The sequence below is a fragment of the Eulemur rufifrons genome, chromosome 13 (assembly GCF_041146395.1).
Source record: "Eulemur rufifrons isolate Redbay chromosome 13, OSU_ERuf_1, whole genome shotgun sequence".
NCBI classification, from domain to species: Eukaryota; Metazoa; Chordata; class Mammalia; order Primates; family Lemuridae; genus Eulemur; species Eulemur rufifrons.
In genome coordinates, this window is record NC_090995.1 from 8,445,551 (window position 1) to 8,471,529 (window position 25,979).

At 34.0% G+C, this 25,979-nt stretch overlaps 1 protein-coding gene across 1 annotated transcript in view; it reads right to left on the reverse strand.

The window, feature by feature from the left end:
• Window positions 1-4,535: 4,535 nt before the first annotated feature.
• CCSER1 (coiled-coil serine rich protein 1) overlaps window positions 4,536-25,979 on the reverse strand; it is a 744,111-nt gene continuing 722,667 nt past the window's right edge. Inside the window, exon 10 of the mRNA XM_069485507.1 lies at window positions 4,536-5,021. Coding sequence (XP_069341608.1) covers window positions 4,536-5,021 — 486 coding nt within the window. The remainder of the gene's footprint in view (window positions 5,022-25,979) is intronic.

Genomic DNA, 25,979 nt, shown 5'->3' on the forward strand with positions numbered 1-25,979 from the left:
CCTTAATTTTTGTGGTAAATTCTCCAGATTTTAAACAGGGTAGACTGCCTTCATTCTTTTCCATAGCTAATACAACTATAGGGTAATATATTTTAACTTTTTGCTTTTGAGCTGCATTCCTTGGAAATAGAACTGGGTTCTTAGCAAGATCAAATATATTGTAAATAAATAGTTTCTGGATATGTTTGTAGTTCTGACCTTTGGTGGAACAAGTTGGCACAGAACAAGATTTGAAAAATAAAAATTTGGCAATGGTGATGTATATTATTAGGGGAGCAGGCCTCTTTGGTTGGTTGGTTAGCTGGCTGTTTGCTTTTACACTACAGTGCAATTCAGGTTTTTGTAGTGACCAGTTTGGAATCAGATTTTATAAGAAACAAAACTGGTTTATATTTTCTGTCATCACTGCCATGTGATTAGATATAGCTCAGAGTTGGCATGACAAAGTTAGCACATGGGAAAAAACAAGAAATTTTTTAAAGGTTTAAATGCCAGGAGGAGCAAATTTCCAAATAATATCATGTGTAACTGAAATATTTCTTATAATATATATATATATTTCGCGTGTGGTATATATATATATATATATATATGCATGAAAACACATAAAAGGAACAGATAATAATGCTTAAATGGAATCAAGTCTTTGAATGCAATCAAAATCCTGGTATAAATGAATCAATGCTGATTTAAGATGTATCAGCGAGGGAAAAGCTTCTGGCCAGGGGCCATGTGATTCAGTCACAGGGATGACAATCATAGCCATCACCTTTGCCTGTCCCCCTTTCTTTTCCACTTTCATCTATATTTGGTTCCATGGAGTCTTAAGAGCATTTTAGAGTGCTTTCTACTTCTATAGCTGTTCAGAATGTAAAGTTCTGAAAGTGAAAAATTGTGACAAAATTGAGATTATAATTATGAGATTATAATTTTAAGATTATGACCAGTATTCCAAGTTACCCACTGCTCTGGATTACTATTTTTTGATAATGAGAAGGAGGTAATGACCAATGTTGTGGAGAAATAGTATTCACCATTCAATAACCTGCTAAGTTATTAAGCAGCAGTTAAGTTACTAAGCTAATCAACTAACTAATAATCAACAACTAAATTACTAAGAAAGTTCCTGGGAGGGCTAGTGAAATGTGATCATTTATCTCAGGGACATGTTCCTTAAATACATAATAAAAAAAAAGATAACTTTGGGGTGGGTGGGTGGGTGGATATTATTTCTATTAGACACACAAACCAAAGAAAACAAAACAAAATGTGAAATTTCCTTTGAATTCAACAAGAGCTAAATACTCAGAAAATGATGACAATGGGCTAGGCTTAAATCTTAGAAAATATAAGGAGTAAAACACAGGTCATGAACCCAGATTAATCATGAAAATAGGTGCAAAAATTTTAAGTTATGTAACTATGTGTATGCCTATAGATATTTAATATTGACTATTGATTTACTATAATATTTATATCTCAATCAACAGATAACAAAAATAACTTGAATAACATGTGGCTCTAGGTTCTTACCCTGAGCATATTGATACTGGTAGATTCAAACTTTTAGTTTTTGCAGCAATAGTTTCATGTTGTCATTTGGACAAAGACTAAGGTTCTCCAAAGAAGTAAAATTAATTTGAGAGATAATCCAGAGTTTCATGGTGGCTCTGTTGGCATATAAAATTATTTGGGAAAAAATCATTGAGTTCATAGAAATACAGTTTCATGTTCCAATAATTATAAAAATGGGAACAGTTTATTTCAGGTGGAAACAGCTTTTCTTCAAGGAATATCTCTTCCTAGGAGTCTTTAAAACACATTTTAAATTCAGAAGAGACAATTTGCAGCAGAAATTTTACAGGGTCATTTAGGTTTAGCTACACATACACATGCACAGAAGAAAGAGGAAAGAAAATAAAAGACCACTGCTTCCATCAGAAAAACAAGCACTTTTTCCCCCTGGTGTCATGTCTTTGGATATGTACCGCCTTGGAGAAATGTATAAATTATTTTTATACATGGAACTGTCTTAGAAAACTAGAGATTTTAGTACAAAGAAATCAATTCACTGAAAGAATGCCCACATGCCATTGTTATGAGTTACTATATATACACAAGAGGAACTTACAAAGGACCCCTGTTTTACAGTTACTGATGTACATTAGCATAGTGGGCTGACACCTTCTCCAGGCCTGAGTTACACTTAGTATTACAAATAATATTATAACAATGCTGAAAATACTGATACAAAACAGCTTTAAGATGATATTTCCAAAAAATACCCTTCCTTTTAAAATCGAACAGTTTAATCCAGGTTTTCTTTTTGAATGATTCAGCTTTAAAAAAGATTTTTCAAGAAAATACTAGTGTTTAAAACATCTCTTAAAACGTCTATTAAATGACAGATTTTCTTAAATAGATTATTTTTTTATAAAGTATAATTCAAAAGTCTATCTTCTAGGAAAACAAAACTATAAACTCCAAAAGTCCAAATCAAAAACATTATTTGTGATACATAGTCCTTCATATCCTGGGAAAAAATCCTTGATTATTTTATCATGCTTATTATTTACAAATTTAAAATACTCTAGCAACACACACCAAATTTCAGGACTAAACCAAGCTAAATTCCACAATTAATATATTTTTCTATCATTTTAAAATATTGCCTAACCCAAAATTTATATCTGCATGAACACTATAGCTTCTGAAGTATGGTGAGAATTTTAGATAGCAGTCTCATTAAGTCAAGCAAATTGCAGTGTGTATTGTTCTCTTGGCAGAATTACAAACACACAAAGAAAGAAAACATTTGGCAAATGTTTGTCTTGATGCACATGTGTGTTCCTTTGGAAAATCAAAATTATAAGTACAACATATCCACTAGACTCCTTACTTTATCAATTCTCCTCAAAGTTTGAAAATTTATAAAAGTTCAGTAGTTAAAGCTGTGAGGGGAGGGGAGGAATCAAATGGATTTTCCCCAAAGCATTGAGCTCAAATACATTTTTATAATAGGAGATGCGTTTTGCACATAGCCTTAATTTAAGCAGGTTAGTTGGATGCCATGCTAAAACTGCTATCTCAATTTCCCTTTATTCATCTCATTTGTACACACAGATGGATCCTGTCTTTTAGAGAATGCAAGAAAAACAGATCATGCAGTAGGTATGACAGTTTCAATTTTCATGGACTATGCCTAATGTGGATATAGTTACCAGCTCTGATATTTGTGTAAGAAAAACTGCAGCCTTAATTCCTACTAATCCTTTAAAAATTATTTATTTTTGTACTTACTGATACTGTTTGACACTGCTTTGTTATTAAACCTGAAGAAATTATCAATAAATGGATAGATTTATTGATCTATCTCATGTGCACTTAAGTAAACAACATATTAGATCTTATTTGTCAAAGAGAAATATTTGCCATCAAATGAGTTTTAAATATTCCTGTTAGAAGTTTATTTCTAAGATCAAATTGCCAAACTTCATATATATTTTACATTACATCTTAAATCAAGGTGACTGTATAGTCAGAGTATTGTATTCTGGCTACCAAAAAATTCACCTTCTGTTCCTCAATTGATAAAGTCATAGATGTAGGTTGATATGTATAAACTGAAATTGGATGTTCATTGAAAAATAAATGAACCTTTAAAAATATAACTAAAGTAAAAGAATATTTTTCTTAGAATGTTCCATCCTCTAAATTTTGAAAAATATGCTAATATTGCCATGACAGTGACTCAAAGAACATAGAACATAGCATGTCATTTTTAAGTGTCATTTGACAAACTTCAGCCACCTTTACCACATCACCATGTTATGTCTTCGTACTTCAACATCAACAGAAAAAACTGAAAGCAAAATTTTTCAAAGATCAGAGCTGTCATTCTCTATTTGCCTAGCAATTACTCTGTCTGAAATCCTTTGTGAACTGGTGTGAACTAAACGTTTAAAGGATAAAAGAAACAGCCTTTCCCCCCTTCATAGTAAGTATCACAAGATAAGCTTGAATGTATGTAATAGAGACAGACACATCTCTAGGTTACATGCTAGCAAGCTTCATTCTTCAAATAAGTACACCACCAAATATAAGACTTTAAAATTCCTCTTGTATTCTTCTTCTATTAGCTATGTAATTTAATATTCTTTACACTTCCTTTACCTATTTATTCCTCAGATCTATTTTTACAGTAACACCATTAACAGAGTGAACAGATTGCTATTTGATATTACCTTCTGAAACCTCAATACATACCAGTAATGATAGAGATAAAAAATAAATTATGGACTATATAAACCAGCAAGATGGTCCCATTTATTACACACATATATAAAGTCTTCAAGGCAATTCAACCTAATTCAATTAACATGCTCGAACCCTGACTCTTAAAAAATGTCCACAAGTCTTTGCTTATGACTAAAAATAAAATGTAATAAAAAGTACATGACAATTTTAATATGAACTATGCACGAGAAACACTAACCACTTTTATCCTACCCAGAGACAGGAATAGGGTGATTTAATTACCCGTCCTGCTGACCTAGAGTCTGCAACTCAGTGGTGTGTAAATTGTGATGGAGAAAAACATTCTTCCTGCTATACATGTGTAAAGAGATCGGCCCTCTCGGTGGCTGTCCAAACCTGCCTGTAAAGGTCGAATGCTGTCGGGCCACAGCAACTTGGTCCTTTGGTTTCTCTAAGAACGTGGAAAGCCCTTCTGTCTTAGCTGTTGGCTTCAGAGAGCTCTGTCCAACAGTGGCACGTAAGTTTTGTGTAACCTCTGAAGTAAGGGTTTCATAAGTTCCTCTTGAATGTTTGATAACTTCTGCTAGTTCCTTGTCCTTCAAGAAATTACTTAAACATAGACTTGAGAGTTGACATGTTTTGTTTTTGTAGGGGCTCGTCTGGTCAGCTGCTGAGTACCTAAAACGGTCCTCGGTGGGAGTATGCATTGCTCTTCTGTCCCTTGTGCTGAGATTTTGGCTCACAATTCGATTTCGATATGTAGCCTACAGTAAGACACAGAAAAGAAAAGATGTCTTTAAAAAACACATTCATAGCATACATAGAATAGAGTGGTTTTTATACAGTTGTGCGCAAACCCCTAAATAAAACTTCCATGAGATTAAATTTTCCAGTGTAATACTACTACACAGGAATGTTTAAATGCTTAATTGATTCTAAAAGGCATTTTGATATTTGTTTATCTAAATTTCCTAAATTTGAATTCTATAGTTTTATTTGAAAATATAGATGATTTTCATAAGTAATGAATACCAATATATGAGGCCATTATATTTTGTTGGTTTAATATGCTATATTTGCTTAAATATATGCCCAGAGAGTTAGAAGAATTATCAATATTGTGATTTGTATCACCACAATGGTAAATGAGAACTTTAAAGAATTACAAACATCCAAGTGTATTCAATGACCTTAAAAGAACAACAGAGCACTTAGATTAAATTTTCAGTATGTGGTTCGTTTTAATTATTGGATACAATTTATAAATGAAAATCAGGTCCACATGTACATGCTACCTTCTTACTCACAAGAACTTTATCCTCTAGTGATAGAAACAAGACATGGCTCATCGAATCATGCTGTGAGGAAGCAAAGATTACAAGCTGGGACCAAAATTCCTCCTAAAGAGAGCACTGTGTTGGTGTGGGAAAATACATCAAGGTAGAAACTAAGACTAAGCTGGCTTCGTTTTCTAGTTGCAAAAAGTGAAGGATTTGTTGTTGCTACAAAGAAGGATAACAGTGAAGAGAAACAGGTAAGGGAGAAGAAAGAATTATAGAGATAGCAGCAGCCTGGTACAACCCATGTTGAAGGAACCAGTGAAAATTTCTGCTTACTTGAAATCTAAACAATGTACAGTTTTAAATATCCATCTTTTCACTATTTCTTAGAAGACCACATCTCTAAACGTAATTTCTACCTAGAGTCCCAATTTGCTTATTCAGCTACCATCACTTTGTTTTTTGACACACATCACTAATTTCATATAAATTCAAACCAAACCAAAACAAAACAAAACAAAACTTGATTTTCAATTTTGAAACCCATTCTTCCCCAACTATTCTCCTTCTTGGTAAATGATACCACTGTCAGGCCAATACCTGAAAATCATTATTTTTTTCTCTTTTCCTCATACTCCTTAAAATCAAGTTCTAGCTATTGTACTGCCAAAATGCAACCTCAAGTCATCCACTTCTCGTAGCATCTACTCTATCCTCCTGACCCAACTGCCTGGTACATATTATCCTTTAAATAAATGTTTTCTGAATATATTTTATCTCTTTGAGATAATAATACATATTTATTGAGTATATATTATATTGCAAGCAATCTGCTAGTTCTCTTACATATTCAATTCTCACAAGAGTCTTGTGAGGTAGCTTCTCTCATCCCTGCTATACAAACTGGAAAACTGAAGCACAAGGAGGTGTTTTTTACTCTCCAACCAGTGTAAAACAGGCAGTCTGCTCGATTAACCACCAGTTCCTTCTTCCTTCAGTATTTCCAAGGGAATTTTTTAAAAATATATCATAGTTTTCTAAAATAAATTACATGCAGAACAGTATTGTAATTTTACTTGATGTTTCAAGATTATCATTGCTAAAATGAATCTCCCTGCTTTTCTTTTCTGTAAAACTAAGGTCTACTAAAGGGATTCTATATCCAGTGAGTTCAGATTTAAGTATATTGCTCAGCCTTTTCTTTTTTACTGTCTTGATGTTTGCTGTGTCATCCTTATCCTTATTTATTTTATTATGTGCTACTTGTAGCAGACTCCCTCCACAACTTTGAATTTGCCATTTTAACTTTTCCATAGATTTAGAATAGAGACAGCCAGGCTGGTGACCTGGGGTACAAAGGAAGCATTGAAAGACTTAAAAGACATGCCTTGGAAACTTGCTTAGAAGTAAAAGGTATTTTAATGGGGATTGCATTGAATCTGTAAATCACTTTGGGTAGTATAGACATTTTAACAGTGTTGATTCTGCTGATCCATGCAACATCATTTTTCGCAGATCTGGAAAAAATAGTTCTGTGCTTTTTATGGAACCAGAAAAGACCTCAAATAGCCAATGCAGCCTTATGTAATAAGAACAAATTGGGAGGCATACACTTTAACAGCCTTCAAGCTATACTACAAGGCTATAGTAACCAAAACAGCATGGTACAGGCACAAAAACAGAGACATAGATCTATGGATCAGAACAGAGAACCCAGATATGAAACCACCCTCATATTGCCATTGTCTGCTTTGACAAAGCAGACAAAAACACACACTGGGAAAAGAATCACTATTCAATGAATGGTGCTGGGAAAACTGGAGAGCCACATGTAGAAGACTGAAATAGGATCCACACCTCTCACCTCTCACAAAAATCAACTCATCATGGATAACAGACTTAAACCTAATGTATGAAACTATAAGAATTCTAGAAGAAGATGTTTCAAAAACTCTTACAGATATCAGCCTAGGCAAAGATTTTATGAAGAAGACCCCCAAAGCAATCACAGCAACAACCACAATAAATAAAGGGGATTTGATCAAATTAAAAAGCTTCTGCACAGCCAAGGACACAATCAATAGAGCAAACAGACAACCTACAGAGTGAGAGAAAATATTTGTATGCTGTACATCTGATAAAGGGATGATAAACAGAATCTACAAAGAACTCAAGCAAACCAGCCAGAAAAAACCAAACAACCCCCACTACAAAGTGGACAAAAGACATGAACATAAACTTTTCAAATGAAGACAGACTAATGGCCAACAAACACATGAAAAAATGTTCAACATCTCTAATCATCAGGGAAATGCAAATCAAAACTACAATGAGATATCACCTAACTTCAGTGAGAATGGCTCTTATCAAAAATTCCCAAAACAACCAATGATGATGTGGATGTGGAGAGAAAGGAACACTTACATACTGTTGGTGGGACTGCGAATTAGTACAACCGCTATGAAAAAGGAGTATGGAGATACTTCAAAGAAATAAAAGTAGACCTACCATTTGATGCAGCAATCCTATGACTAGGTATTTACCCAAAGGAAAAAAAGACATTTTATAAAAAAGACAGTTGCACTTGAATGTTTATAGCAGCACAATTCACAATTGCGAAGATGTGGATACAACCCAAGTGCCCATCAACACATTAGTGGATTAATAAAATGTGGTATATGTATACCATGGAGTACTACTCAGCCATAAAAAATGGTGATCTACTATCTTTTGTAACAACCTGGATAGAACTGGAGACCATTCTTCTAAGTGAAGTGATAGCAAGAATAGAAAAACAAACACCACATATACTCAATGTTAAATTGGAACTAATCGATCAACACTTATGTGGATATAATGAAGTAAAAGTCAACGGAAAAAAAGCAGGTGGAGGAGGAGGAGGGGATGGGTAAATTCAAACCTAACAGGTACAGTGCACACTATCTGGGTGAAAGGCAAACTTGTAACTTTCACTCAAACTGTACAGAAGCAAATTATGTAACCAAAACATGTGTATCCCTGTAAAACTCTGAAATAATGGCAAAAAAAAAAAAAAAGAAAGAAAGAAGTAAAAGGAATAAACTATTTTGATTTAATTTTCATCATTCAGGAACTTTTCTGGCTTCCTTTCTTCTTCTTGGCCCTTTTTCAACACTCTAGGTCTTGGACCTATTTGGAAATGTGAGCTTTTATTATCTCTCCATCTCTGTAACTTTACATGAGATGTTTAACTCTTGAATCTGTTACCAACCAATCCCCAAATAAACCTGGCGTTTAATATCTGCAGCCAAATGTTCGACATATCATGGGTGCTGCTTGTGAAATATTGTGGAAAAAATTGGTCTGGGACAAAAGAGACATTAGTAAATCCATGATGATAATATCAGTGGTAATGTTTCTTTTTTATTTGTATTTCAGCAGGTGGTGCTTAGGAAAGTAGAGAAGGTGAGTAGAGACTTCATTTCCACTTCTTTAATATTAATATTACCTTTGTAGGCTTATTAATTGTTTCCCTTTTATGATCATTAATGCTCCTGGGATATTACATTAAATTGAATATACAATTTTAATAAACAGATGTTGAAAAGGATCAAATAACTCAATCCCAAAGGCAGCCTCAGCACTTCCCTAGTGTAATGTCTGGTACCAAGAAGGCACATGTGGGTCTACCATTAAAAGAAACAAAATGAAGGATGTCACTTCCAATTTTTGAGGAAAAATACATATTCAAATAGCCTATTCCTGTTTCTTTGGCATAGTTTGCTTTTGACATCTCAGAGGGTTTTTATAAGTTCTTTGTGATGTTCACTGTTAACTCCAGAGCTCATAGTGTACATGGGAGGTTGCATAGTGCAGAGGTTAATGACATGGATTTGGGGTCAGATATATATGGATTTATTTATTTATGTGACAAATATTTATTGAGCACTGAGGACAAGGTGCTGCATACATGATGGAAATAGTGCTGTTTATAAACGTCCGAGATCCTACTTGTAGACAGTTCGAAGTTTAATGGGAGAATCAACCACAATCAGTACTTTCTAGCTGAGTGACCATGACAAGTTATTTAACCTCCTAAGTCTCTAATTTTGTCATCTGTGAGAAATATTTGATGAACCACTGTCTATAAAATGTCTAACATTATACCTGGAACATAGTTATCTTGACAACAATAATAATCACAATAGCAATATAAAGTGACCAACAGACCTTGAAATTACTTTGATAGATGCTTATTTCATCCCTTAGAACCTAAGTTACTTTGGAACACTTCTATTGCTACTCTAAAAAGGAAAGTCATTTTCTCCAGAAAATTCAAGTAAATTTATGTTTATTGTTGTAGTTTGGTTCCCCAGAACATAGACTCTGAGACAGATATTCGTAAGTTATTTGGGGAATGTTCCAGGCCAGCACCTACAGGGAATGAAGAAAGCAGAGTCAGGCAGAGGGAGAAATTAAATACTATACAATTAAACTGTTTCAATTTGGGATGGCTCTTCACAGCTGTCTACAATTCAGTCAAGTGGTAGGGAATCTTAGACCCTTCCATCATCTAGTTATCAGACATTGACAGACACTGGAAAGAGCCGTAACCTTAGGTGAGGAGGCTATCCGCCCCCCTCCCCCGCTCCCCCAAAGGGAAATCCTTGCAGAGGAGTTTATTTGAGAACTATCAGTTGCCCATATATTCAGCAACTAGGAAAATGAAGGCTTCAGTCCTGAAAGTGCACGTGTTTGAGGTGAAGGGAGGGAGAAGTAGGAGGTGCAACACAGCATCTACTATGTTAATTATCCTATTTGTGTGTTTAATATATTATGGGACAATTCAGCCTAATGGATCCAACTGAAACTTGAGCCAAAAGATTCTAATCTTGGCTGTGCCACTCTTGAAATGTGTTACATTGCATGGATAAATTTATGTTTCTGGGCTTCAGTTTCTGAATGAGATGACTACAATAGAAGACGATAGAAATTATATCTTAAAGAAACCATAGCAATCATTCAATTCCCATCCAGACCTAAAATTCTAAGTTTAGAACATATATGTTATTCTACATGGTTATGTACCATGGAACATGCTCAAGAAAACATAGGAAATATCTCCTTGATTGAAAATCTTAAAATATATTTTGGCATAGATATACCCATATATATATATATATATATCTCGCTCTGGATTTGGTTTCCTTGGCCTAAAGGAAAAATAAATAACTTCCTCATCATGATATCAGTTGATGTTGGTTACTTCTGAAGCTCTCGGGGATTACAAGCCTGAAGGGACTTTTCAGTGCACATGCCTAGACACGCCTTTCTAAAAAATCAGAATTGTTTCCCCAAATTCATATAATTATGTTGATTTTTGGATAATTTAGTCATTAATCAGCTAGTTTATTACTTATCCACCAAGTTCCTAGTAGAGGATGAAAGGATGGAAAACGTAGTGATTAATCAGTCAAGTGGGCACATTATAATATAGCCAGTTCTTTCTTTCCCTATAATTCTCTACTCTCATTCCTTCACAGGTGCATATGGCCTGCATTTCATAGAATACAAGATGCCACTGATTTTTAATACACATGATTATTTTACATATCAATAAAAAAGGAAAAGAAGCAAACAAAACACACGATGCTAATTTAAAACAAATAAACAAACCACATTCTCTTATTTCAATCTGAGTGATCCATTAATCAGTCATACCAGCCTCTCACTACAGTTTCTTTTGTCTTCAGTTTCCTTGCTTGGTATTTGGTAGTCCTTTCGCATTTATCTCAATAATTCAGTTTCATCTGAACATAGATATATTCCCTCTTTAGACTTTATAAACCATTTGGTTTTTGAGAAACTCTTAAGAAAAGAGTATGGAATTGAAGGCAATCCTATTACAAATATTTGTTTCATTGATATTAAAATTACACCTTGATTCTTTTTTTCCTCAAATTTCTGTATACAAAATAACTTTTGTCATAATACCAAAGCATAATAAGATTTGTGAAAATATTTTTAAATGGTAACAACACATATAGCACGAAAATTGCATATAACACAACTAAAAATAAAAGACAGTATAAAACTATGAGAAAATCCACACTTGCTCAAACAATGTAAATTACATTACCACTGCAATTTGGTTGAAAGCATTGATTGTAAAATGAATCCTAATTTTAGAGATTATATAATAGTATGCTAAAAATTATCTTTTAATTGGACAAAAATAGAAATACGATAACATGCCAATATATATAGTCCAGTTTTCATTAAGGCTAGATGACATGATGGAATTCATGGGGAAGAGGAACAGTATTTCAACCACCAATTAATTAATGAGTGTTTAAAAATGTTTCATCGTTTTCTTCTGAAATTTTTCTCTTTTTCTTTGTAAAAAAAATAGTAATAATTTCCAAAAATGTTATAAAGCAAGAATTTTCTTTGCTAATTCCTTGCATAGATTAGAACTCAGCACATGATTATTTGCTTTGACTTGAAAAGTCTTTTTTTGCAAATATTCTTTATTTTATAAAAAATTGTTTATTTTTTAAAAAATTATTTTAAAGGAATAAAGAAACTTGACACAATTTCCAATAGATAGCTAAAAATTGTATTACATTTAGAAACAAACTAATGTTAAATAATATCTAAGAAAAATTTTAAAAACTAATAAAAATATCAACATTATAATTTGAATCAAATGAAAGAAGAGACAAATATTAAGTTATGTTAAAGTGAACCAGTATTATCATTGGTCAGAGTTCTTGTAGCAGAAGCTAGGTAGTAATTTTTGAGTGGATAATTCACACTGAGAACCATGCTTTCTAGGTAAGTTCATGGTTTCCCATTAAAGAGCCCTCTAAATTAAGTAAAATAAGTAATGCAAGAATAAGGCATATTTTATTCTCCAGAATAGACACTTTTCTCCCTACCCATTACCATACCAAGGCCAGCTAGAATATAAGTTTCATAGGGGCAGGGACTTTGCCTGTCTTGTTCAGTGCTGAATTCAACAGCGCTTACCAGTGCCTGGCATTTACTAAGAACTCCATCAATATTTACACGGTCCAGAAAAGAATTACCATGATTCCTTTCCTTATTGAAATGGCTTATCTAATATGGAAAGTTCTTTCCATTGATAGTTTTCTCTCACTGATGGATTGATTAATTTGGCCTATATAGATTGATATGTAACCTAGGTCTTAAACAACCAAGCACTGGACATAGAAATTTTGCTTCATTTTTGAAAGAAGTTGAGAGTGCCTTTTTGCAAGGGACATGTCAGTGTTTCAAAGATGTTTTGTAACCCCAACTCCCCTTTAGTTGTACCTTCTCAATAAGGAAACAAGATATATGATGTAATTGCAACAAATACCCAGAGGAAATAACAAACCTTTTGGAACCACCAAAGCAATATGATATGATATCTGTAGCATTATATATCAAAGCAAGCGAAAACAAGTCTCTTTAAGTACATTTTGTAAATATGTAGAAAATTAATGAAAGGGTGATATTGTAGAAAAGCAGTTTTTAATCTATTTTTACTCATTGTGTAAACATAAAAGATAGATACACACATCTTTGGCCACAAACCAGGGCTATGAAAATACTCCCATTAAAATATCTTTAATTCAGCCTCTTTAAGTTCCATTTATATAAAGATTTTGGATTCTGAAATGAAAAAGAGAGGGCACAGAATATTCTCTAATTCATTAAAAAATAAGTTTTTGTTCTCTAATAGTAATAGCAAGATATTATCCTTTGCCTAGGCCAATGTCTGTAAGAGTCTTTCCCACATTTTTTTCTAGAATTCTAATAGTTTCACACCTAAGGTTTAAGTCTGTTATCCACCATAATTTGATTTTTGTGAGAGGTGAAAGCTGTGGGTCCTGTTTCAGTCTTCTACATGTGGCTATCCAATTTTCCCAGCACCATTTATTCAATAAGGATTCTTTTCCCCAAAGTATGTTTTGTCTGCTTTGTCAAAGATTAGATGGCTATATGAAGATGGTTTTATATCTGGATTTTCTGTTCTGTTCCACTGGTCTGTGTCCCTGCACTTGTGCCAATACCAGGCAGTTTTAATAACCATAGCCTTGTAGTATAGTTTGAAGTCTGGTAAATTAATACCTCCCATTTTGTTCTTATTGCCTAAAATTGCTTTTGCTAAACGGGGTCTTCTCTGGTTCCATACAAAGCATAAAATTATTTTTTCTATATCTGTGAAAAATGATGTTGATAATTTAATAGGGATTGCATTGAATCTGTAAGATCACTTTGGGAAGTATAGACATTTCAACAATGTTGATTCTTCTGATCCATGAGCATGGTATGGTTTCCACCTGTTTACATGCTCTGCAATTTCTTTCCTCAGTGTTTCATAGTTCTTCCTGTAGAGGTCCTTTACCTCCTTAGTTAAATACATTCCTAGGTATTTTATTTTCTTTGTTGCTATTGTGAAGGGTATTGAGTCCTTAATTTGGTTCTCTGTTTGACTGTTATTGGCATATATGAATGCCTCTGATATGTGGGTATTGATTTTGTATCCTGAGACTTTACTGAATTCATTGATCAATTCCAGGAGTCTCTTGATTGAATCCTTGGGGTTTTCTAGATATAATATATAATCAGCAAAGAGTGAGAGTTTGATCTCTTCTGTCCCCATTTGGACACCCTTGATTCTGCTCTCTTGCCTGATTGCTCTCGCAAGGACTTCCAATACTATGTTGAAAAGTAATGGGGACAGTGGGCAGCCCTGTCTGGTTCCAGTTCTAAGTGGGAATGCTTTCAATTTTTCCCCATTCAGTATGATGTTGGCTGTGGGTTTGTCATATATGGCTTGTATCATTTTTAGATAGGCCCCATCTATGCCTATTTTCTTAAGTGTTCTTATCATAAAAGGGTGTTGAATTTTGTCAAATGCTTTTTCTGCATCTATTGAGAGGATCATATGGTCTTTATTTTTGCTTCTATTTATGTGGTGTATGTTGAAGTATTTATTAATAATTGCCTTGTTTTAGGGGGCCGTCCTGTCTATCGCAGGATGTTTAGCAGCATCCTTGGCCTGTACTTATAGATGCCGGAGGAGTCTGTACCGAGTGTGACAACCAAAAATGTCTCCAGACATTGCCAAATGTCCCTGGGGGCAGGGGAGATGATGGCAAAATTGCCCCCAGTTGAGAACCACTATTCTAAACTATAATGTTTTCCTAAATTAGACAGATAAAAGTGACCAATGTAGTACATCTCAAGAAAGAAAAGCCATTATACACAAATTGCTATATTTTCATCATTTATAGTCATTATGAGAGCAAAAGTAAGCCTTTATAATTTTTATTTATTTTACAAAGACATATAATGCTTAACTTGTCTGTCACTCTTCTGGGCCTTTACAGTCACTAAATTTGAAAATATTATCCCATTTAGAAGCAATACGGTATGTCAGTTATACTGCTTTTATAAATGGACGCTTACATGGGCCTTTTGGGCAGTATACAACTTGGAGTCTTAAATTGGAAGAGTTTCTGTAAAAAGGACAATTGGTTATGGTAGGTATAACGTGGCTAACAGAGGAATGATACAGAACCTCAAATAAAGTTGACTTCATCGGGGAGTTATCCTTGCCTTACAAACTGGCAATTACTTTAGCCAGAAGTCCTGAGCACAATTTTACGGCTTGTAGAATATTTGGAACATGGAGATTGTTAAAACCTGGAATTCATTGTGGCTATTTGGAAGTTCTGAAGCTTCTGTAATTTCTAAAATTATAGGTCACATTAGCTAGTTGTCTTCATCTTCTTGAGTTGATTGTAATACTAACAGTCACAGAACAACGTTGACTACGGGTGTTCACCAGAAGTCACTATTAATACTTTGTGATAACATAAGGGAAACGTCTAAGGATTATAATTGGCTCATAATGCTTTCAAGAATATTTAACTTGGTCTGTGGTTCTCAGTTCTTTGTGGGTTGCTTCTGACCTCCATGTCTTAAGCAGAAAGTTGGAAACAAAATTAGCCAGAGAAACTTTAGTTTTACGAGACATAGCTATCCTGTATGTACCATTCATATGTTTGGGTATCTTAGAGAGCCTTGAAAAAATCATGTGATCTGTAAGTGGCATCTGTACCATATTAGACCGCAGTTAGTAGTGGCTCACACTCAAACCCATATGTGAATGGGAAATCCTGCTGCTTAGTTAGGAATGATGTTGATTGTAGAGATCTTCAAAATATACGCAGCCTAACTCCAGGCTCATTGACTTTAGTTTTTCAGGGTGATCTAGCCATGTGTAATTTGGAAGTGTTTTTGTAGGTGATAAACATCCTTGGTAATAAACATCCTTGGTGATATAAGAGCCAGTGATTTAGTACTTTGTCTAAATGTGTTTTTTTCAGAATCCTGGATGGGATTTAGTTGTCAGATCTAGTTGGTGGTAATCTCTTCTAGTTGTGTATTTTTGTACTACTAGACTGTTGCTTTCTGGTTTCCCATTTTTTTTAAGAACATGCAGATTTATAATTAAAGTCACTAAGAAAAACTGGAAAAAAAATATTATCCCTTTTACTAAACCAATTCAATGTACTAATAGAAATTAGAAGCATTTACAAAGTATTTAAAAAACAAATGCTCCTTTTGATTTTTCACCACGTAATGGGTTGATGGGAAATAAATAGGTATACCTGAAATGTGCCTTTTATTTAACAACCATTGATGTGTCAGTGTAGACTCAAACCACATTTATAAATAACAGACTGCCTTTTTCCTGTCATCATTAAGAAACAGAATTTCTAAAGCAGTTATGAATATAGGACATAGCTCTGCAGAAGGTTTTGGCACCTCTGCCGTCTCTGTATTCTTAGATGTGGACTCCGTTTTCAGTGATGGAAAGTTTTGCTACAGATCTAGGAAACCCTCTACCACAGACAGATTGTATACAGAAGTAGTTACTGCTTTGCAAGCAGAAAGCCCTGTAATAAGTTTAAGTAATAATCAAAAAACAAAAGAAAACATTCAAAGGTTCTGGCAGACAAGATCTGTTTTTTCCAGAGTACATACATTACCAAGAGGGGTAGAATGGAGAAAATTGTCTGGAGTTAAATTACTTCTTCTGGAACAACCTCTCTCCTAAATTCTCTAGGGGATACTAAATTCTCCTGGTGGGCATTTGGGATTCAACCAGGGTTACAAGACGCACACAAGATAAGCAAGGTGAATGCTAATAAGGCCAGCCAAAGGCAGAGATCTCAAGAGAGAAAAATCACAGCATCTTGCTCTCTTCATGAGAAAAGTGAAAACATGCACCAGTTCTCTGAAGCCACTAGATATATGCTTGACTGTTCTGTTTATAATTAGAGAACTCTAGGCAGCAATAAATCCTGTGAACAATAATGTGTTATCTTTAAACCGTGTGTGTGTGTGTGTGTGTGTGTGTGTGTGTTTTACATGGTGACCTACTCTGTGCATTTCTCCTTAGTTAAAAAGTGACTTAAATAGAGAATTTTAGACAATTATTGTTTATAATAGCAATAAAAGGAGTGTGAAATTTCCTTTTATTCAGAAGAAATCTAAGAAAGTATAATTCTGCACAACTGATATTCCAGAAAAGTGTGATTTCTAAATGAAAGGATGAATGAGGGTTTAAGCTACATTCATATGCATAAAGGAAATAAGTAGAAAATAATTGTTATGTTTTTGTATAGGAATGAGCAGTAATGAATAAATGGTAGTGACTTACTACAACAACAACATGAAAAATGAGTCTCTTGTCTAGACACCTGGATGCCCAATATCTAGCACATATTAGATAGTAAAATGTTTCTTGAATAAAAGTAGTATTCAAAAAGCAACCTCAAAAAATTCTTAAATTTGCATAAAGCCTTTGTGTGAATGATTCGTAGGCTTTATGGCCAATTGCTATGGCTTTGTGATGTAGAAATATTCCTTGGATCTAATAAATGAATAAATGTAGATACTGTATATAAAAAATTGATTACGAATCTAGCTTACTTTTTATTCCTCTTGTTTTCTAGTCCTTATTACCATGATTAAATAATGTGAGCACTAAAATCCTTGCTTAAATGATTCTATCTCATGAGTAATTTTACCCTATATGCTCCTCTTGGAAACTTCTAAAAGTAAAACATTATTTACCTAATTTAAAAGACAACATGAGAAAGGCAGTGGAATAAAAATACAGCAATTTCATACTGTTCATCTGTTGTTTTATATCAGTATAATGTAATGCAAGCCACTTTTAGGAAAAAGCTTGACCCACTGAATAAAGATAATACATTATATTAAATACATGGTGTAATTTGGAAGATGCTACAAATAATAAATATAATTATAGAATCCCATCTGTAGTATTTTAAAAATCTTACAAATTGCTTCCACATCACCTATCCCAATTTATCCTTTTAAATGTACGTTAAAACTGGTTCTGAATGCTTTGCTTCATTTTATAGATGGAAAGCTGAAACTCTTTATAACAATTGACTTAAGATTACTCACATAGTAACATAAGGTCTTTGAATTTCAAATCCTATATACTATACTGTCTCTCCATCAAAAAAATTAAATAAATACCATGCCCAATTGTTTTATTGATATTAAAATCCTACTTTTGTATCAGTTTGTTTAGGTTTATTAAATATTCTTGGCTTAGTGATCTGGATTCAGTTTATTAGGCAAAATATATCTGAGCACCATGCAGATCTTGCTACCAGATACCTTTACAGAAGTATAACATTGTAAGTTATTAGTCATTTAAACGTTTGTATGAATCAGATTACTCTCAAAGAAAGACGCTTGAAAGGAATCTTAGGAAGTGGGAAAATTTCAGAAGGTGTAAGCAATTTGTAAGTAGGTAAGAATGATGTCGAAGAAAAGGGATGTAGGAAGTTGACCCTGTCTCCCAGAATAACAGTGAAAGTAGTTTGCATGAAAGAACTATTGGCCCAAGGATAACAAATCAGTTAAGGGTCTTCCTGAATTAAATGACCCTTTTTTCACAATATTCTTTCCTTATTTGAATTTAAGTATTTTTAGCGTTAGTTATACTTCAAGTGTGACTTTTAGGTTGCCAGCCATTTTGTATTACCCTTGGCTATGTTTTCCTTCAGTAAAATACACAATTTAGGGTAGACCAAATGTCATTTAAAGAAATTCAGGGGAAATGTTCAAGGCAGTGATGTGACAAAGAACTAGAAGTTACATTCTCTGCATGATGCTCTGGTGACATGATACTTTTTAAAAGTCCTTCAAAGAATTTACAGGCGTGAATGGAAATATAAAGTATACAGAATGGTTTGGAAATTGAGATGAAGTAATATCCACCTAATCTTCTGAAATGCTTTCATATAATATAAATAAGGAATAAGACACAGCAGGGAATTAATTACTGTATAAAAAGTTGCAGTTAGGATGTCATTACCTACAAGTTACAACCAATTTTTAAAGACACATAGAATTTCAAAAATACATTCTTTACTGTGTAAAAAGTTGAGCCTCAGAGATAAGAAGTTTATTTAATAATAGCAGTTTTTCAAATAACCATTTTTTCCTACTTAGGGTGAGTTTATGGGTGTTAGAAACACTTACTACAGCATGTAAAAAGAAATTCTGAGGCTATTTTTTTTCTTTTGAAAAGCTTTATCAAAGCAAATCATTTTCTTTACAAACTCAGAGTAGCCTCAAGAAGTCTGCTAACAAAGAGAAACAGATGGGCCACCAGCTTCAAAGTTAGTCATCCTTAAAAAGATCTAAAATTGATTTTTAAATAGAAAAAAATCAACAAAGCACAAAATATAATGAGAGTCAGATGAAACTTAAAAATTGCTAAGATCTAAAAAAATCAATTATTTTTATTGATTTTATTAATGTCAATTATTTTATTAATTCCAAATATCCTAACTTCTTGCTCACTGAAAATATTTTCATTTTTTGATTTAATATTAAAGAATTCAAGATGCAATGGAGACTGTGAGGTTAGTATATTTTAATCCCTTGATTTTATAAGGAAACTGTGGCCAGAGTGAATAAATGACTTGCCCTAGATTATAAAGGTTGTTAATGGCAGAGGGAACAACCAGTTCAAGATTTCCCGAAGCACTGTTTAATGTTTCCACGCAGAACCCATCAACTTTCATTTTAACACAAAGACACGAGATATGCATTTTTTTCCTGCAAAATGCTTTCTTTTGCAAAGATATGCATTTCTAAGAAAAACCATGTCCAAAAGGACTTGTATTGGAATATTTAATTATATATGCCAGCCATTATGCTATATTTTAGCTAAGGGATAAGTGTGCTTTGACAAAGTCTGCACAGGTATGTACTGACCTTTGTTAGCTGTGTTGTGCTACAATACATTGAGGGCAAAAGGGAAGACATGGTAACAAGATGTTGGCAGAAGTTAAAACTCTTCCCTTGCTATAGAGGTGTAGAGGTAATGTCTCTTGCATTTCAATACAGGCTATGTTTGAAGGTCCAGATGTTAGAATTATAAGGTTGAGATGAGTACATATCCTGGCCGTAGAGGTAGTAGTTTTTTTCCACTCTGATATGAAGACAGTTTGCCAGATGCTAGTGTAGGTAGCAAATGAGTTCTTCAAGAAACCAACTGATTAGATTATGTGCTATGTTAAATATTCTGAGCAATTTCCTGCAAATCGCTGTTGGGGGAGAGGTGTCTGAGGAGTGTCAAAATCTAAAACTCATCCTAATAAAAGACATAAGTCATTTCTCATACTAGCATTGTTAATATTTTTCATTCTCTTTGATTCTGTCTCACTACACCATTTATTGTTTTATTCATTTATTCATCCATCCATTATTATGGAGAACCCACACTCAATATAATAAATACAATGGGGGATTCAAGGATATAAAAATATACAATCTTACCCCAAGAATTTTTGCCTTCACTTAAGGAACTAACCTAGTATAAATAAAAGTAAAATTAAGTCACTAAAACAATATGAAAGTCTTAGTCAAGACCAGATTGCTTTATTTGGTTTTAGCTTTTGTTTCCTCTATATACCTCTAAGTTGTTAAGTAAAATGGATACTTATCAGTTCACACATTCTTTTGCATTAGGAAGCGTGTGGATGGAGTTAACCACACTTATTTTCAATTCCATCATCCTTTCCTATTTGTAACATCCTAGGCTCCTGGTTGTCCTTCTATTTTTCTGGTCACAACTACTCAATTTCTTTGCTGGGCACTTTCCAACTAAATGTTTGGGTCTCCCCCATATCATGGTCCGGATTCATTTCACTCTCCCTAGGAGATCTCATCCATTCCCATGACTTTATGTGAACCACTCTTAAATTTATGACTTAATCTAATCTTCTTTTCAGAGTTTTACTCCTATATATACCTCCATGGCTATACTACAGGTATCTCAATCTTATTCTTCCCTAACTGAATTGATAATAATTGCATCATTTCTGGTTTCTCTCTTGATTTCAGTAATATTTGTTGAACAAATGAATGAATGGAGACCTCAGAGAAAATCTAGAATTGTCCTTGATAGTTTTCTCTCTTTCATTTTCTACCTTCAATCCATCACTATTTCACCTTGATTCTACCTTCATCCTGCCTACTCTTCATTATCATTCCTCTAGTTCAAGACACCATTATCTTACGCCAGAATTGCTAGATCCGCTCTCCTTCACCTTCACACACATACCACAACAGAACTATAGAAGTCTTTTTTAATGCAAATTGAATCATACCAATGACCTTATTTTTCTTTAGTATCTTTCTAGCGAATTTTAAGAAGACTCAAATTCTTGTAATGGTCTACATGATCCTAAATGATCTAGCCCCATCTACCTCTTTCATTTCTTCTAGGGAAATTTGCCCCTCAATTACTGAGTTTCTAGCAACACTGGTCTCTTTTTTTTTTTTTTTTGAGACAGAGTCTCACTCTGTTGCCCAGGCTAGAGTGAGTGCCATGGCATCAGCCTAGCTCACAGCAACCTCAAACTCTTGGGCTTAAGCGATCCTCCTGCCTCAGCCTCCCGGGTAGCTGGGACTACAGGTATGCGCCACCATGCCTGGCTAATTTTTTCTATATATATTTTAGTTGGCCAGATAATTTCTTTCTATTTTTAGTAGAGACGGGAGTCTCACTCTTGCTCAGGCTGGTCTCGAACTCCTGACCTTGAGTGATCCACCCGCCTTGGTCTCCCAGAGTGCTAGGATTACAGGCGTGAGCCACTGTGTCTGGCCTGACACTGGTCGCTTTTGAGTTTCTTAAACATGGAGCGAAATCTCCTTCCTTAGGTCCTTTAGGTCCTTTATTTTTTAGCCTTTGCCTGGGAATATTCTTCACTTCATTTTTGTGTGACAGCTATAACTCAGTCCCCAGAACATTTTTAAGCCTTTTGAAACCAAGTTATAATATTTTTAAACTCTGCTAACACAAAAACAACTTACAATTTTTCTGTATAGCAATTGTCTTAATGTATGTATGCATACATATATTGTGCATTTATTGTGTTTAATGTCATTTAGACTGTAAGCTCTGTGATGCAAGAATTGTGTCAAATTGTTCATGGCACCTAGCCCAGCACCTAGCAGAGCTCCTCATGCGAAGCGTTTGGTAAGCAGTTGTTGAACATGAGTGAAAAAAGGAAGGGATTGAGTAGAATGGGAATAAGAGAAAAAGATCAAGTATGGAGTTGTGATCTCAATGAAATTCTCCAGAATAAGCATAATTTGGATTATTAAAAATTCAGGAAAGCACCGGGGCATAGTAAATAAGGAGTAGATACATATTTACGAGGCCAATTTGGGAACTGTTGGTTTTAGGCTTTCTTCCTAAGGTGGAGTAGGATGTTCACATACAGATGGAGCAAGAGAATATCATATATGTAGGTTGTCTGTGTTGTGTAAGTTTTGGCTGCTAATCTTAAAAGTTTGGAATTTTAAATCAAATGAAGATCTTTTGAAAGTTTATGATGAGGCAAAATGACATGACAAAGCAGTATTTTAGAAAGGTTAATTAGATAACTGAAAATTAATCAGTCTAAGGTAAAAATGTTTAAGGTGCTTCAGAATGTATAAACTTGTTAAGGATAAAAGAAGGCATGTGTCACAAACAGTGGTTATATTTAAAATTCTACATTATTAGAATTTAAATGTTTCACATAATAGAAAAGCAGAAAATTTTTAAAGCTTTGAAAAATGCAAAACCTGAAACAAAAATTTTTATTAACTTAATATTTGTACATTTAAAGTACAGGTAAAAACATAGAGAAAAACATGGACATTAAAATTGATGTATTTTAATTGTACATGGTAAAAAATATTAGCATATGTTGCATTTATAATCTACATATTTCAAGACCAAAGGTAATAATATATTTTTTTCAGGATTTATGTAAGAACAAAAATTTAGTTGTATTTCCCAGGAATATGAACAAGTGAAATATTTTGAAGCAAATATTGTGTCTACATTTTCTCTAGGATATTTTTATGTAGACTTTTCTATGAAAAGAAAAACAATCTACTGCCCAGCATCAGGGTCTTTTTGACTGGATCATATTTCTCGGGACTTTGCCAGTATGCAATAAACTCTTCCATAAAAACATTTATACTACCTCAGTGAGAGTGATTTTTCTGTACTCATCCAAATGGGTCTCAAAATTCTTGCCTCTTCATAGACAATCTAATACATCTGGCCCAAAGAGCCTTAAAATTTTCTCTTGAAATTTATTTTTTCTCTGAAAACTGAGAATCTGACCAGGCATTGGGATGAGTGGTGGAATTATGCCTCCAGCCCCTCGAACAGAACTCCACAGGAGAAAGGGGATCATGGGAGCTCTGATCGTGGCATTTGCTGGATTTTTATTTGTTGAATGAAGAAAGAATAAAGAGGTCACCAGTTTTCCCAGTACCTACTGTTTTGCAGGATTTCATTTTACTACACAGTAGCTCAATTTTAAAAGCATGCGGCATTGCTAGCAAAGCATGCTGTGAACATTCTGTAAGGAAACAAATAAAATTTTACGGCATTCTGATATTCAGAATGTTTTTAAAAAATCATATTGTACATTCTTTAGTCCTCACCTCACCTGGCCCCAGGCCAGGTCCTTTTCAAGTTCATCCCTGAGAGCTGAAGATCTCTATAAAGTTACAGCAGTCTTTAAAAGCAGAGTGCATGTGAAACTTTTGCATCTCTCCTTTGTCTACCTCACAGGAGATAACTGTGGTCTATCAGAATAACGAACGCTTTAAACTGTGTATAGTTGCATAGTTCTTACATAAAACCAGCTTAAGTTTTATACTACTTAGCATAAACCACAAGAAGGCAAGACCTTATGAAAAAGCAAAAACCCTACCACCGTATTTAAACAAGATGCTTAAAAGTGAATCATTAAAATTATCTCAGTGATCAAGATGTTTCGTCTTTTATTTTCAAAAGCCAAGGGATTCTATGCAAAATTTCCTTGAGTCCTTATACAGAGTAGACTAACACATGTCCCAAATAAATGTGGATCTGAAAGTATAATGCAGAACATGCTAATAGATACGAGGTGATTAAATAGTAAGCTCTCCCCATTCAACCAAGCAATTGCTGCCCATACTGAAAAGGTTTAGGGCTAGCCTCCAAGGCACCCTATTTTTGGGTATACCTGGTTTTAACTTGGATCACTTCAATCAGTAGCACCACCTACCTAAAAGTGGAAGGAAACACTCCTTCCATTTACATGGCTCAGATATAATTCCTGCAGAACCACAAGAAGGTAAATACAGCTTATAGAAGCTGGACAAGAAGAATTTAAAGAGAGAAAGCCAATTCTATTATAGTTAATACATATTTAGGGCCAATCATTTTTTTGTTCAGCATATTAGAAGGAAAGAAATGTTCTTTATATTAAATTGATTTTAAGTTGTTATACAAAGTAGGCATTTTGAATATATTTAAATAGAAAAATGTATGCTAATGATATAAGAAAGCAATAAGTAAAACCAGATATTGGGTTACAAAAGTGAGGAGCACATTAACAAAATTGCTCTGCAGAACCCAAATAATGGAAAAAGAAAAGGAATCCCAGTGTAAAAGCCTATTCCTGACTTTAAATATTTACAAATTCTTTAATAAATATGAGAAATTTATTAGAGATTCCAACTGTATATTAGTGGTGGCTTTTATACGTAGTTTAAGCTTACATTAACCACACAATAATATATAGTATGGGATTAGTTATGTTCAAGCATTCCTTTTGCTGTCTTTATATGAAATCTTAAAAATTAATTTTCAAAGTTTGTTGTACATAAAAATTATGACTAGCTGAAATAAATATTTCTGGGACTACAGAAACTGATTCAGTAGTTCTAGTGTTGGGCTCAGAATTCTTGAATTATGATACCCATCCTATATGACTCAAAGACAAGTAGCTTACTTTGAGAGAAATGTTTCCCTTATGTGAATAATCTTATCAGGGATAGATAGATTGATCAATAAACTAGATGTCCTCTAGCTAATTATAGTTAAGTCTCTGACTCCTAACCCAAAGAAGTAGCATTATTTCTGCTAACAATTTTTTTTAAATTCACTCATGAACTCAAGAATGAAACATTTTCCTGACTCTGACAGTTTTTGTAACTACAGATCTCGTTTACCAATTCAGGTGAAGTCATCTCCTTGGCATGCTCCATTGGTAACCATGTCAACTGCTTGTCCTGCAGCCCCTCAGTTTGGTGCCTCTCAGCATCCAGCATAGACAATGATCCAACACAGGATGTCATTTAGCTGCAGTAAGTAATTGCTCTTCATTTTACTCTGTTAAGAAGCACTCTTGCTTATTGATTTTGGGCTGCACCTGAAGCATGACCACAATTTTTTTCCAACAACCTGAGTCTGTTCCTATTGATCAACAAATGCTGCCCTTCTGGCAAAATTTGTTACACCAAAAACACAGAGCAAGAAAAGAATGCACATAAAGTAAAACACCACTATGGGAAAGAGCCAGCAACTGGTGCTTGCTTATCTAATGCCACTAGCGATGAAACAGACTGAAAAGGAACAAATTAGAAGGACTCGCCATTCTGTGTTTCCTTTTATTCTCTACTTACTAATTAATTCAGTATGATTATGTAGTCGGATGTGTTTAAATAGCAACTCTTTATTTGCTTTTACACAATTGTCCAGGAGGTCTGTGGGTAAAGTCCTTATCTGTGGAAGGTTTCCCTCTGGCTAACAGATAATTTTAGTGGTGAAACATACTAGTTAAGAATTTGTACTTGCAGACATAGTTATTGATTTGTATCCTATCTTATTCACTTAAAGGCTGCATAATATTGAGTAAATAACAATGCTGAGCTTGGTTTTCCTCATCTGTAAAGTGAGTATATATATGGTTGTCACAAAAGGATGATTATGTAATTTTAAGAAAAGATAGGAAGAAATAAAAATGAACCATCTATAATGGCAAAGAT